Source organism: Cyprinodon tularosa, unplaced genomic scaffold, assembly GCF_016077235.1.
Source record: "Cyprinodon tularosa strain WSP-4 unplaced genomic scaffold, ASM1607723v1 ctg40, whole genome shotgun sequence".
Classification (NCBI taxonomy): Eukaryota; Metazoa; Chordata; class Actinopteri; order Cyprinodontiformes; family Cyprinodontidae; genus Cyprinodon; species Cyprinodon tularosa.
The window spans coordinates 1,475,700-1,489,617 of record NW_024039119.1 but is presented as its reverse complement, the minus strand read 5'-3'; the positions used below and the strand labels follow the sequence as shown (position 1 = coordinate 1,489,617).

The 13,918-nt window shown below is 39.6% G+C and overlaps 1 protein-coding gene across 1 annotated transcript in view; it reads left to right on the top strand.

Annotated features, from left to right (window-relative positions):
• LOC119791816 (sortilin-like) overlaps nt 1–13,918 on the top strand; it is a 39,824-nt gene that overhangs the window by 23,484 nt on the left and 2,422 nt on the right. Inside the window, exons 7-19 of the mRNA XM_038298136.1 lie at nt 900–949; nt 1,026–1,153; nt 1,894–2,038; nt 2,225–2,380; nt 4,998–5,110; nt 5,188–5,290; nt 5,376–5,544; nt 8,539–8,723; nt 8,793–8,982; nt 9,869–9,985; nt 10,837–10,945; nt 13,048–13,160; nt 13,254–13,380. Of these exons, the coding sequence (XP_038154064.1) occupies nt 900–949; nt 1,026–1,153; nt 1,894–2,038; nt 2,225–2,380; nt 4,998–5,110; nt 5,188–5,290; nt 5,376–5,544; nt 8,539–8,723; nt 8,793–8,982; nt 9,869–9,985; nt 10,837–10,945; nt 13,048–13,160; nt 13,254–13,380 (1,705 nt within the window). The remainder of the gene's footprint in view (nt 1–899; nt 950–1,025; nt 1,154–1,893; nt 2,039–2,224; nt 2,381–4,997; nt 5,111–5,187; nt 5,291–5,375; nt 5,545–8,538; nt 8,724–8,792; nt 8,983–9,868; nt 9,986–10,836; nt 10,946–13,047; nt 13,161–13,253; nt 13,381–13,918) is intronic.

Sequence of the window (13,918 nt, the reverse complement as noted above, 5' to 3'; positions counted from 1 at the left end):
TAAAATGCTGGAAATGAATTCCCAGAGCTAGATACCAGCCCAACATATTTACTTTCACAAGTAGACCATTATGGTGAATGCATAAGGTTCTGCATGGTAATTTTGTATGACACTTTATCGGAAATAGTTAAAAGGAATAAAAAAATCTTATGTAACAGAGCCAGAAAGGGAGTTGAGGAAACGGAAAGGGTGAAAAAAAGATGAATAAAAAAAGCACCACATACCTGCCACAAGAAGAGTAAATATCCCATAGAAACCCAGTCAATACTTGTATAAATGAAGCAAACTTATAAAGATTACACGGTATTGTTCGACCCCAGAACCTATTGTACTGAGGCCCCGCTGATGACATGGTTAAACATAGACTCTGTGTATGCATCTTGACCTTCTATCTCTCCGGTTCTTTTCCCTCAAAAGAAATCACTTGGGACAAACTCTTTAAATAACACTTCATAACGTGTATGTATTATTTCCAAACTGCTGCACCCCCTCTGAAAGACATCTGCAGTCTACCTGCTCATATCATGTTGTCTTTTCTATGAATGAGCATCCTATTTACAGGTGATTCTTTTCAGCCGTCCTCCTGTTCAGACCCCTGACTCTGCTTTTCTCTGAGTTTTTCTCAGCAGTCAGGCAGGGATTGTTACTCAGCTCGGCCACCACAGTCATGTTGGGTTTTAGCCTTCAACCGACCTCAGAGATCAGAAGCTGAGGTGGTTCTCAGGCTGAATCATGACTCAGAAATTTCCTTATAACCTGGCAGTGCACGATCCGGCAGGAATGTAAAAACTGTCAGTCCAGTCGAACAGCTGTGCTTGGAGTGCTGCCTTCAAGGATTACATAAGTTCATTGATAAAACCATCACATTTTTACTAACAAATCTACTTATATCTTTACAGGGGGCCAAAAAACAGCATCTACTTTACCACCATCACCAATGGAACATGCAGTAAGACAAGATGATATAACCCCACGACAGCACACATTTTTGTTTAAATCGTTAGAATAATTCCTTCTGCTTTCAGATGACAAAGGGATGCTAGATTTAAAGAAGACCATCGACTACGGCAAAACCTTTCGCACAGTTGCATCCAGAGTTTACTCCTTTGTCCTCGGAGGGAAATTTGTCTTTTCCTCCATCATGACAGGAGCGGTATGTGTGCCTTTTTTGTAACATTTACTTTGAAGGGATACATTTTAGGCTCATCATGGGTTTTCAGGGTTCTTAAAAAGTCTTAAAAGGCATTGAATTCTTCAAAATAAAACCAAGGCCTTAATTGGTATTAAAATGTCTTAAATCAGTCTTTCGTGGGTCTTAATTTTTAAAACCTCATAAAAAGGAATATTTTTATTATGATTTATTTTTATAATTTAAATAAAACATTAAAATTGACCTTTTTTTTTTTTTTTTTTTTTTTTTTTAAAAAGATAATGGCTCGCCATTATTGGTTCCGTCCCGATGGCGTAACCAATAAAAGCGTTGTTCCAGCCGGGACATTTGGGAGATGCTGCAAAAAAGACTTAGCACTGGTTATGTTGTGGCTTTAAAACTGATATGTTTTGTTCCCTGCTAAAACAAAGTTTGTGAATTCAGTTAAATAATTGTTAACATATATCTGTCATTTGTGTGTTTTTAGCTTTCTTCCTGTATGGGAAGCTGTTCAAAATTTGAAACATTAGTGCAGTGGTTTATGTGATAATAAACCTTTGGGTTAAGTTGTCGCAAGCAGGTTTTTCTTGTGTTTCTTGTGAATTTGGTCTTAAATTTTTATTTCAAGGGGCATTAAAAAGTCTTAAAAAGCCTTGAATTTAACTTGCCTTATGCTGTAGGAACCCTGGTTTTATATTAGAAACCTAAACAAAGTAGCATATCTGGTGTTTTTTTGTGTGTAGGGTACAGAGCGTGTGATCCATATCTCGGTAGATGGAGGGGAGCACTGGAACATCGCTCAGCTTCCTGCTGTCGACCATCAACGGTTCTACTCCATCCTCACAGCCAATGAGGACATGATCTTCATGCATGTGGACGACCCTGGAGGTCGGCAGTGGTGACCCACCTTTGACAATGATTCTATCAAAACATGTGGACTTTGTCTTTGATTTCTGATTATTCAGATGAATAATCAGAGTTCCTGAATGTCAGATCAGTTGTCATCCTTTCTATCTCTGTTTAAAGCAGCGCCCTTTATAGTATGTCTGTGCGTTTATGTTCTGTTTGGGGCAGACTCTGGTGTTGGAACCATCTATGTGTCGGATGACAGAGGAACTGTATTCTCCAAGTCACTGGAGCGCCATCTCTACACAACCACAGGAAGTGAAACAGACTTCACAGCGGTTTCTTCCCTGAAGGGCGTCTACATGACCAGCATACTCACAGAGGGTGGGTTAAACTGATGGTGTTTTGTTTTAACTGTATGTTTTTGTCATTTTATGGGACTGACCAGAAGAACAAATCATATATTTGGGAAGCAGAAGGAATAACATCCCCAATAGCTAGTGCTGCCAGCACCATATTCCAGGCAATGTGCAGTGTTCCTCAACATATATTATTTATCAAACCACAGCGGCTTTAGCCATGTTTGCTGGTTTATGGTGAAATTTGACCTAGGCATCTTCAGTGAATCTTCTTTATAGGGTACATGACCAATGATTGATGGTGGCTCTCCATGTTCTCCATGTTGGGGTGACAGTGGCATGTGGGCTGAAGATGTTTGCCCTGCAAACGGCGGGTTGTTGGCTTTCAGTGTTGTATCCATGGGCAAGACACTTAACCCGGATTGCCTACTGATGGAGCTCAAAGGGCCCAGGCCTGCATATGACAGCCTCGCTTCTGTCAGCGAGCCCCAGGGCAGCTGTGGCTACAATGTAGTTTGTCACCATCAGTGTGTCAGTGAATGGGGGAATAACTAAATCACAGGCGTAACTTTCTGAAGGACTGGTGTGGACATGTCCCCACCAATAATTTCAATTAGTGTTGCGCCGATTCCATTTTTTGGCCCTGATACCTGATACCTGGCTGTGCAGTAGTTGTCAGGTCTGAGGAAAGAACATATTGGTTCTCAGGTCTTAGCTATCAGGAAAAAAAATGTGTTCTTCTTTTAAATTAAGTGAAATCTTGACCAACAGAAGAAATATTTGAGTTTTAAAAAGCCACATTATTGCACTAAAACATGCTTAAGGTTTTTTGAAGGGTTTGTAAACAGATTACAACACTGTGTTGCAACAACTTTTTTTCTTCTTCAATTTTCAACTTCTTTGAAGAATCCTTTGAATGGTGCCCATAAATATGTCTTGTCTGTGGATTTGCAGGCTGGGTCCAGAGTATCCTTCAAGGCCAATCATTGTCCATGATTCATTACAAAGCAGATCGGTCATGCTCGGCCAGCAACGGTGAACCACTGTAATAAAAGATTCTGATGAAAAATACCTAAATGATGCTTTTCATGACCCAAAATAAACTTTTATGATTCTTCGATGCAAAAATGTGTAAAACTCAAATTTAAACAAGATTGTACTTGAAATGAAAGGTGTAGTGGAGGATTTTCAAGGAATAAAAAAGATAAAATAAAAAAAAAATGCACATGCACAATCCTGCACCCGCTCCTGAGAGGGAACGTCTATTTAACGTGTGTGAGAGCATGCAGGAGCCCATTTCTCCTTGTGCATGCTCTTTTAAAAGTTGCCGTTTCCATTGCTCATACAATGATCCACCCAGAAAAAGAACATCCTCGGCTATTCCTTTAAACAAAGAGCCTTGTCATTTCCCCAAAAGCTGAGAACCTTTTTTCTGACGCTTTACAACTTTTATCCTAAGATCCAAGACTTTAACCTTAAGACTTTTTTTCTTGAGACCTGAGGATCTTTTGTCAGGGTCTGGTTGAGGTTTTGAGGACCCAAATGCAGAGGCAAGGAGGCAGAGGTGAGTTCTTGAAGATTTAATTAAATAACTGAGGCAAAAACCAAAGAACAAAATACAAGCAACCAAAAACCAGACTACTACAGGGGAAAACACACTTGGGGAGCCAGGAAAAGAGTCTGAACAACACAGATCTGATTTTTTCCAATGCGACCCAGGCCACTTGAATGCTGAATCCGTTACAAATCCGATCTTTTCAAATGGCACGTGCATCTGAACGTCCAGGATGCATTCATCTGACCTGAACGCCATTAATACCCGATGAAGGTCACTATTCTGTGTCTTGCTATGAAGTAGCGGCAAGAAAAACAGCAACCATCGCAGATGATGATGCGGAGAGCAGTATTTATGTTTAACCATATTGAAAGGATTGAGTTTTTATGGTTGGAAAAGACCGCTAGATGCGCGCCGGTACTACCATCCATGTTTACTTCCATAAACACAGAGCACGCGGGCCTGTGACGTCATTGCGTCCTCTACTGCGCATGCGGGACACTTGCGTTGTATGACTGCAGTTAACACAGGAGATCACATACAAGTCGCATATATTTGGAAATATGAACGGCAACACAAATAAAATTCGAATTACACAAAAAAAATGGAATTGAGCATCAAGGCCTGCACTGTGAACATAGCCAAAGACAGGATTACTGAGCTGATTGGTACCAGGTGTGAACAGAGGGGTCTAGAAGGAAGCCAGGAAAAAGGAGACCGACACAAGAGGACAACAGAGGGTCACCAATAAATACCTAAGAACTCAAATATATCCAGAAAACACCAGAAAATAGGAATTAAACCAATAAAACTAGAAAAGAAAGAAAAACATGGATCAAAGTGAAACTGGATACTCAAAAATAAAACTTAACAAAACCAAGACAGCGACATCATTAAAATGTTTTTATTTTCTGTGCTGAGATGAAATGTGTGCGCAGAAAAAAAGCTAATGATAAAACAGCTCGTATATTATTTAGTACTTTTCTAGATTGAGAAAGTCACTCTGTGCTTGTTTTCCTGAGGTCCTTTAGTATCCGCTGTCTAATAAGAATTCTGGATATCAAACACTTTGGTGTTCTTCTCTCAGACGGCACTTTGGAGACGGTGATCACCTATGACCAAGGAGCCAAGTGGCAGCCACTGCCCAGACCCCAGAACAGCGACTGCGACACGGAAACATCCACCAACAGACCAAACAGAGTGAGAGCCGCTCCTCGTGCTGCAAAATGTGTATATTGGTGAAGGTGTTATCAGCGCTGCCTGTCTTTCTTTCACAGTGCAAACTTTACATATATGCCTCGCACGGCACCGCCATGAAGGTGAAGGTCCCCGTTCTGCCGCTCTCGCAGCCCAACGCGGTTGGTCTCATCCTGGCTCACGGTAGGACAGACACCTACAGCTCCTTCAGTCAGAGCCTCCTGCTCAGTTAGTCGTCACACCTCTTCCCTCCTCTCTCTCTCTACAGGCAGTGTTGGAGATTCAGAGTCTTCTCTTCCTCCTGACGTGTTCGTCTCCGATGATGGGGGCTACTCTTGGCTGCAGGCTCTGAAGGGCCCCCATCATTATGCTATCCTGGACTCTGGAGGGCTGCTGGTAGCTGTGGAGCACACCGACCTACCCATCAACCAGATAAAGTGAGATTTCTATGTTGATTTCTATATGGATTTATTTCAGTCTTTGGATTTTTACATCCACAATTGTTTATAATTAGCAAGTAATTAGGGGTTGAATAAATCATAGTTTCGGACAATTTTTAAAAACAATTTTGGTAGAAGAGTTAAACTGTTTGGATTATAGTTAAAGCCCTCCTAAAATCCACTCAGAAAACATGAAAATAATAACGGTAAAATATTTACCAATATAGACATGTTAGACATCGCTGGAAAGCTTATATTGTCCCAAATTCAACCACCAAGTTCATTTTATGGACATAGCGAGCACCAAAGCACAATTAAGACAGATATAGCAACATGTCAAAATGTAAACATGACAAATAAGTACTTTCGTACCTTTGAAGGCGTCCAGAAGCCAAATTATAAATCCAATCTTCAATTGTTTGTACTCCATTCGTCCATAAGGGTCAACAGATTAAAAGTCATTCAGAATATTCTTAATAAAAATATTCCATGATGAGAAAAAAGCCACATAACGTCAGATTTTTTTACGTCATAAAAGTTAGCCGGTCATAGCTAATGCTTAGGATGTTGCTAGTTAGACTTTATTCCTCAAACATTTGTCTGCGATGTCTCCTTGCTCCTTGCCTGTCAGCCAATGATGCACAATAGTTATTCCCTTAATTAAAAGGTTTATATTTATTTTTTAATGGAGAACGTTTTCACAGTTCAACAATGAAAAAGTGGAAAAATACTTGCTTCATAAATGTTTTTTGGCCATCAAAAACCTTTAGTGTTATTCTATGGTTTAAGTAAAAGCTTTTGGCACAATCTGGCACATTTGGAGAGGTTTCAAGACACTGGTGACGCCAAAAGACACCTTTTCTACCTAGAGGTCTGACATTTTCTGCAGTGGTGGTTGACAAGATGTAGAACCAATGTAATACAATTAGACACGCTATTCTCAAGCATGTTCTCTATTACTGCTGTTCAAATATACCTATTATTTTCGAGAAGAAAAAACCCCAACTTTGAGTCATGTTTGAACTGATACTGTTTTAGTCAAACTATTTTCATATTTTCAGAAACTAGAAGGTGTTAGCTTCCCAATGATGTATCACACATATAATTTGGGCTTACAGTTCCTGGGTTATTTGCTTTTCCATTTGGGTATGGAAAGCAAATAACCCCAAATTAGGTGGTTTTTAAGAGGTTAAAGCCTTTCTCTAGTGGGCCAGGAATTAATTTAGGACTGAAGTTTTAATTAGGTTTTGATCTGGATTATTTTGTTGTGTTTTTTGTTAGATATCTGATTTATGTGTAAAACTTTCACACTCATCCTGTCTTCCCAGGTAAACAGAAAATATTGTACCGCCACTGGACATTCATATTCAAGGAGAATAAAGAAACAGTTGGAAGTGTATTTCAGTCATTTGCAGCGTGGTGGCTGCATCATGCTGTGGGGATGCGTCAAACCACAGTTTACTAGAACTATATTGCTTGCAAGTCTTTTCAGTTGTCTCTGAATATGTAGAGATTGATTTTTTATTTTTCTATTTTTCATGTATATAAAGAAAGAACACAAGTGAGGGCTTTGGCATATAAAATATAGAAATAAACATGATTTGCATCATCTCACGGTCCTGAGTTACAACTGATTGGCTTCTAGATCACACGTGACAGCTTTTATGAGTCTTTAAATATATGACTACTGAATTTTTTTCTCTCTCCTTCTGGAGAAGCAGTGAAAAAGAGTCAAAGTCTCCTCCAGGGTTTACTACTGGATCGTTGCCCCGCCCAATACTAGTATCGCTGCAACACTAGTTGCATTGACAGTGATGGAGCTGTTGTAACTCATGGATATTGTTTAAACTGAATGATCTTGAAGCAATGGCTGTTTGTAACTTCCTGCTGGCCTGGCAGTTAAACTGTTCGACAAGTCTTATGTCTTTTGCAGGACCGTCAAGAACTTAGCTTCATCCCTCTTCTCATCTAGTCTTACTGAGCTTTCCTGGCCCATCCAAAGAAAAGCTTTACCCGAAGCTGAAAAACTCCATCATGCCATTATTAGTTCCTCTTGTCTTTATTTGGGACTGATGTGTTGATTACAAATTTGTGCCACACTTTTCAGAATTTGATTTGAGAAAAAAAAGTTTGAATCATATTCTTTCCACGTTAATGATTGCATGAATTTGTCTTCCTGTTATATATAAAACAATTAAAGGTATAGTGGAGTATGTTCTTTTTCCGGGTGGATCATCTAAATAAGTGGTCCCCCTAATTGTCAATCATTCTGGTGATATATTTATGTAGGGCTGTCGTACATGCTCGTCCCCATTTTCACTTACTGATGGTGAGTCTAACGTAGTGGAAAATGCAAATATTTTGGAAAGTAAACTTGCATGAGCGATGCAAACAGCATCCTTTAAACAGAACATGCAAGAGCCCATTTTTCCTCATGCACGCTCTCGCACACGTTTGATAGGCGTTCCCTCTGGGGAGCGGGTACAGGGTTGTGCATGTGCATTTTTATTTTTTAAGGTGGGGAGGGCGGGTCTTTTCAAAAATGTGCGAAAATCCTCCACTATATCTTTAATACCATACCATACCAACTTTATTTATGAAGCACTTTATGCACCGGACAGGACCAAAGTGCTGTACACAATCATAAAATACAATAAAATTATAAAATAGAGAAAAAACGAGTGTAAAATACATATTAGTATACAAAAAGAATAAAACAAAGTAAAACCTCTCAAATTGTGCTAAAAGCCAAGGATTTGTTTTGTTTCCAGCTGAGGCACCAATGTCCAGCAATGTTTGGCGATCATACACAATCAGAGAGTTTACATTTTATAATAAAATTAAAAACCTGACAGGAGACAAAAACAAAACAGGAGGAGAGTCAGACGGCAAGCCTCAAACACTGGCGCCATCTTCCCAATACATTTGCTTTTGTGTTGGTATTTTAAGGAAGTGTGAAAAATGTTTGAAATTCTACTCGCTCCGTTTCAGGTTTTCCACAGATGAGGGTAAATGCTGGCACACGTTTAACTTCACCAACGACCCGCTTTACTTCAGCGGCATGGACAGCGAGCCTGGCGCTCGCTCCACCAACGTCAGCCTTTGGGGCCACAGGAACGATCACACTAAGTGGGTTGTGATCACTGTAGACTTCAGGAAGCTCCTCACCAGAGACTGTGAGTATAGTTGAGAGACATCAGTGATGTTGAATCACATGTGTGCTTAAACTGGATTTTGTTGTGCAGGCAATGAAGGGGACTATGAAGAGTGGCTGGCCCACTCTGCAGACCCCAGTGGATCCAACATGGGCTGCGTAATGGGCTATAAAGAGACTTTTCTACGTCTGAGAAAGGATTCGGTGTGCTGGAACGGGAGAGACTTCGCAGTTACCAAGAAGCAGACACGCTGTCCGTGCTCGGTGGCAGATTATTATTGGTTTGTCCTTTTCGTTCCAGCCCCCTCAACTAAATAAGACTGTACAAGAATAAATTGTAACTTTCTATTTATGATATTTCTGTAAAGAAATCAGGGTGCAACTAACAATTATTTTGCAAATCAATGAATCCGTTGATGATTTTTTCGATCAATCAATTAATGAAGTAAAAGGTTCCTTAAGGAAGATTTTTTACGAGATTAAACCAGGGGAAAGTAAAACTTTTCCACTTGAGGAGTTCTTGATAGAGCATATTGACAGAAGAAAACTTTTATTTTTGTCTCTATACTCCAATTAATGATTAATCGATTAATTAGTAATCAATTAGTTACAATTATTCCAATGATTAACCATGATTTATCAGATAAATTGTTTCACCCTAAAAGAAATACAAACAAATTATTTTGGGTAAAGAAGATTTGCAATTTTTCCACTATGTCAGACTCACCACTGGTAGGTAAAAATAGGGACCAGCATATAGGACGGCCTTATGTAAACATATCACTAGAATGATTGACATTTAGGAGGACCACTTATTTTGATGATCCGCCTAGAAAAAAGAACATCCTCCACTATAGCTTTAAGCTATATTCTTTGACTTAATTTTCAGAAAATAAAAGTTTCATGACAAATTTACCGCTTTGAAAAATTATGTTTTGATTGACATAAATTAGGAAACTGCAAGAAAAAAAAAGTGCAATTCCCAAACTTACCAAAACAAGGCTGAACTAGGAGCTAAGTTTACTGAGTTGGGTAGAAGATCACTAAAAGCAGCTTGTTGTCACTGAACCTCCATTGCAACCATGTATTTTAAGGTTTTAGTCAACAGCTTTTTACAGATGTACCAGTTGGTTTTGTTTTTGAGTAATTAAATGTTTAACCCTGCAGTGACTTTGGTTACTACCGGCCTGAAAACAGCTCAGAGTGTGTGGAGCAGGAGGAGATGATAAGCCGTGCTTTGGAGTTCTGTTTAAACGGGACCACTGAGCAGCTGCAGACCACTGGGTGAGGATGCTGCTCACCATATCTTCACCTCCATTTGAAACTCAGCCTCGGTTTCTGTTACCGTAGTAACATTCTCCCCAGAGCTAACCTGGGTGGGCGCAGGTTTTTCCTCAATAAACTGTCCTCTGCCTCTGCCAGTTTTGATATTTCATTTGATCTTTTTATTCCATTTGGAAAGAATTTATCAACTTTTTTCATCTATCAGAAATCTTTATTGTTATGATGAAATTTTTTGCAGTCATAAACTTTTTGAATCATAGTTTGTTATTTTAATGTTTGTTAAGGAAGCCACAATTTGGCTACCAATTCTAAAAAGACATCTGAACTTTTTGCAAGTCCTTTTTTTAACTTTTGCAGTGTTTGATGTTTTAAGAACAAGCCTGTCCTCTGGGCACATTTTACATGCTAGTTTGTTTACATACCATAATCCATTGGTTTTAAACTTTTCTTGGTGGTTAGTTAATCTAACAAAAGCTAGTGGCAGCAAACCATATTGCGATATACAAACTACAATTCTTTAAGTCATAAAACTACCTAAAAAGTGTAATTATTTTCTGTTCATTTTGCTAAATAACTGAATATTGCATTGCCTTCACTATGGTTTGATGACCTTTTAAAATTGGTAATTTTTCAGTTAATTTCGACTATTGGAAGCTACTGGTCTAGTTCCCCTGGTGGTTAAAAGTTTCACAGTGTTGCTTTGATATTCTAACATTTACCTAAAGCATTTTTTTTAAACAGTCAGGAGGAAGAAAGTTTTTTTTTTCTTCCTTTGGCTCAGTTACTACCTTAAGTTGTCCTGTTTTTTTCTCATTTAAAATCTGTGCCTGTTACTCATCTTCAAATTGAAGCTACCGGAAGATTCCTGGGAATCAGTGTGAGGGAGGTTTTCTGCCGGAAAGAAAGGAAATTGACTTACAGAGGTTGTGCACCAGCGACGCCCTTCTTCCCAAAACTCAGGTGAGTTTTTCGTAGTCCTAGAGAGCAAGCCGCTTGCAAGGTTACATGCACAGGAAACTGTGATTTGCTCATTCGGATGATCTGCTCTCTCTCTACTGTCAGCAGTAAATAACTACACCAATTCAACACAGGCGGGCGGTGTTAACCACTCACTGACATGGCATGTAAAACATATAGACATTAGCCCCATCTACACTATCGGTCTGAGCGCGGTAACCGAGATAACTGTTGAGTGTAATTAGCACACACAACGGAACTGCGCTAAACTGGTACTAGTTCATCAGTAGGGCTCGGCGCAGTTCAGTTCTGGCTCAGTTATCTGACAACAATGGCTATGTTCACAGTGAAGGCCTTGATGCTCAATTCCGATTTCTTTGTGAAATTCAATTTTTTTTGCGTTGCTGTTCATATTTCCAAATATATGCGACTTGTATGTGATCTCCTGTGTGAACTGCAGTCATACAAGGCAAGTGTCCCGCATGCGCAGTAGAGGATGCAATGATGTCACAGGCCAGCGTGCGGATGGTAGTGCCGGCGCGCATCTAGCGGTCTTTTCCAACCATAAAAACTCAATCTTTTCCAGATGAAAACAATGATTTCCAGTAAAGATGCTGCTTAGCAGTGTGATGAACCTCAACGTCTGTCTTAGTTTCCTGCGTCGGTAAGCCCTGACTAAACTATCGCTTGTCGTATCCACTTCCTTTTGGGAGGTGGATACGACCAAATTCACCAAAGGCTGCCTTCTTCGACTGACTCTCCGCAAACTTCCTGAATGTTAGAGGCCCGGCCATGTTGATTTGCTTGTTAACCTCTAGAGAGCAGTAGTACCGTAGATCTAGCTAGCATGGAGCAAAATGGTCATAAGGAACCAAACTCGGCACGGTTGACTGATCTAAGCTCGGCACGGATCAGTTTTCAGAGGGTAGTGTAAATGGGACCATAGATTATTGTGCAACAGAATTAAAATAGCCTCTATATTCTAACTTGCAAAGCACAAAAAGCTACTTCATTATGGATACAATGGTTTCCATTATTGCTGTGGCCAAAGGATATATTTTATGGATGGTAATTCAAAGAAAAAAAACACAATCCAGAAATGGAACTTCTTCATCAAAAAGGTTTTGGAAGTAACTTTTGAGTTTCCCCAGATTTTATTTATTTATTTATTTATTTATGTTATTTCTTTTACAAATTGGTATTTTTTTTTTTTCGTTTTTGACATTTCTTTACAAACGAAATTTTCACATTTCTTTTTTTTCCCCCATGTAGTTTAATGAATCATATCTTTTCAAATTGCGCTTTGGTATTAGTCAATGTGCTCTTGACGCGCACATTTAACCAACAAAAAGTTGTTGCTAACCTTAATGGTGACCAGGAGAGAGAGAGAACAGCTGTTAGCCTGAATATGCTTTCTTAGCATTACCAAATGCAACTAGGAAAAAAACAGTAGAGGTGGGTTTTCCTGAAAAGTAATTAATCACAGGCAGTTTAGTTTCTCATGTTGGTTCCATCCTCAAAGTGATAAAAGTGAACATGAGCGCACATAAACCGGTCCTCATGATAGAAGTAGAGAATCTACAGGAGCATAAAAAGCAAGAGAGCGCAGAGAAGGAGCATGAAGTCATGCTGGCGACATATTGAGGTTCCAGGGTGGTGCTGAATCCTGACTCATGAAACATTCAAGTCAGCATGAAGATTGGTGTGTTTGTTTTAGATAAAATTGCTCATATGAGCATTTAATACCCATGTGCAGAATTCTGACTTCCTTCATATCCCTCTGGGATCACATCACAATAATAGGAAAAATCGTCTTGTGACCTCCCACTTAGTGTTTTGTGAACCCCCCCTCCTCTGAGGCTGCAGACCCTCGCTGTGGGAACCTCTGAGGAAGAAAATAAATCTTCAAAGTTCACTGTTAAGGGTGTAAAAAACAGAAAAGGCTGAGATGACTGTGGAATCACCAAGTCTCCATAGCAACCATTTATATTACAATTAATACAGTACAGCGCTATGATGGTATGCCATGATGCATGATGTTTTATGTTGTTTTACATTTGTTCTTTTAAAGCTTTTAACCTTTTTTTTTTCATATAAAACAACAGACTGGCAGTGGTTCGACCAGCACTGCTATCACAGTGGTGGTTGTCATGGCGATTCTTCTGATGAGTGCCATTGCAGGTGTTTGGCTGGTCAAGAAGTACGTCTGCGGAGGACGGTCAGTTTTTCTCATCTCGTCACCCATGACCTCAGCATTGTGCGCATTCCTCCTGTTGTTCCTCTAACTGATGGTGCCATGTTTTCTCACCAGGTTCCTTGTGCACCGATACTCTGTCATGAGGGAACAAGTGGAAGCAAACAAAATAGAGGGAGTGGATGATGTTGACACTAACTACATGGAGACAGAGAAAACACATTTTAATGATGATTCAGATCAAGTGAGTAAAATAACATGACTATAGATGTAAATGGATCCACATGACAATATGGTCTCTTTTTACAATCTGTATGGATAGAACTCTAATAATTTGACAATTTTTTTTATCTTAAATAATCTATTAAAGATCTGAAAGATGAACCTCAACTTAAGTCTGTTATAGCACCAAACGAGATTCATTAAGAATTACCCTGTATTTAGCTCCAACTGTGACCAGTCTCATTGTTGGTGCAGAAAAATTAAGTCCTCACAGCATGATGCTGCCTCTGCCAAATTCCACTACACCCACCCACACTGTTTTTAGGAGGACCTGCACTGTTAGATTTGTTGTCAGCCCGTAAACAAACCACCTTGTGTAGGAGGTACTCGTCAGCAGAGAGCAGCAGCCCAGTTGGTTCTTCCTTGGTGTCGTAGTTAGCTTGTTGCAGGTATGACACAGATGTTTTTGATATATGCACAATATTGAAGCATGGTCTGCACTATGTTATTCCACGCCACAACGCAAGAGGGCCAATCAGGAACTAGCTTTGGGTCTAGAT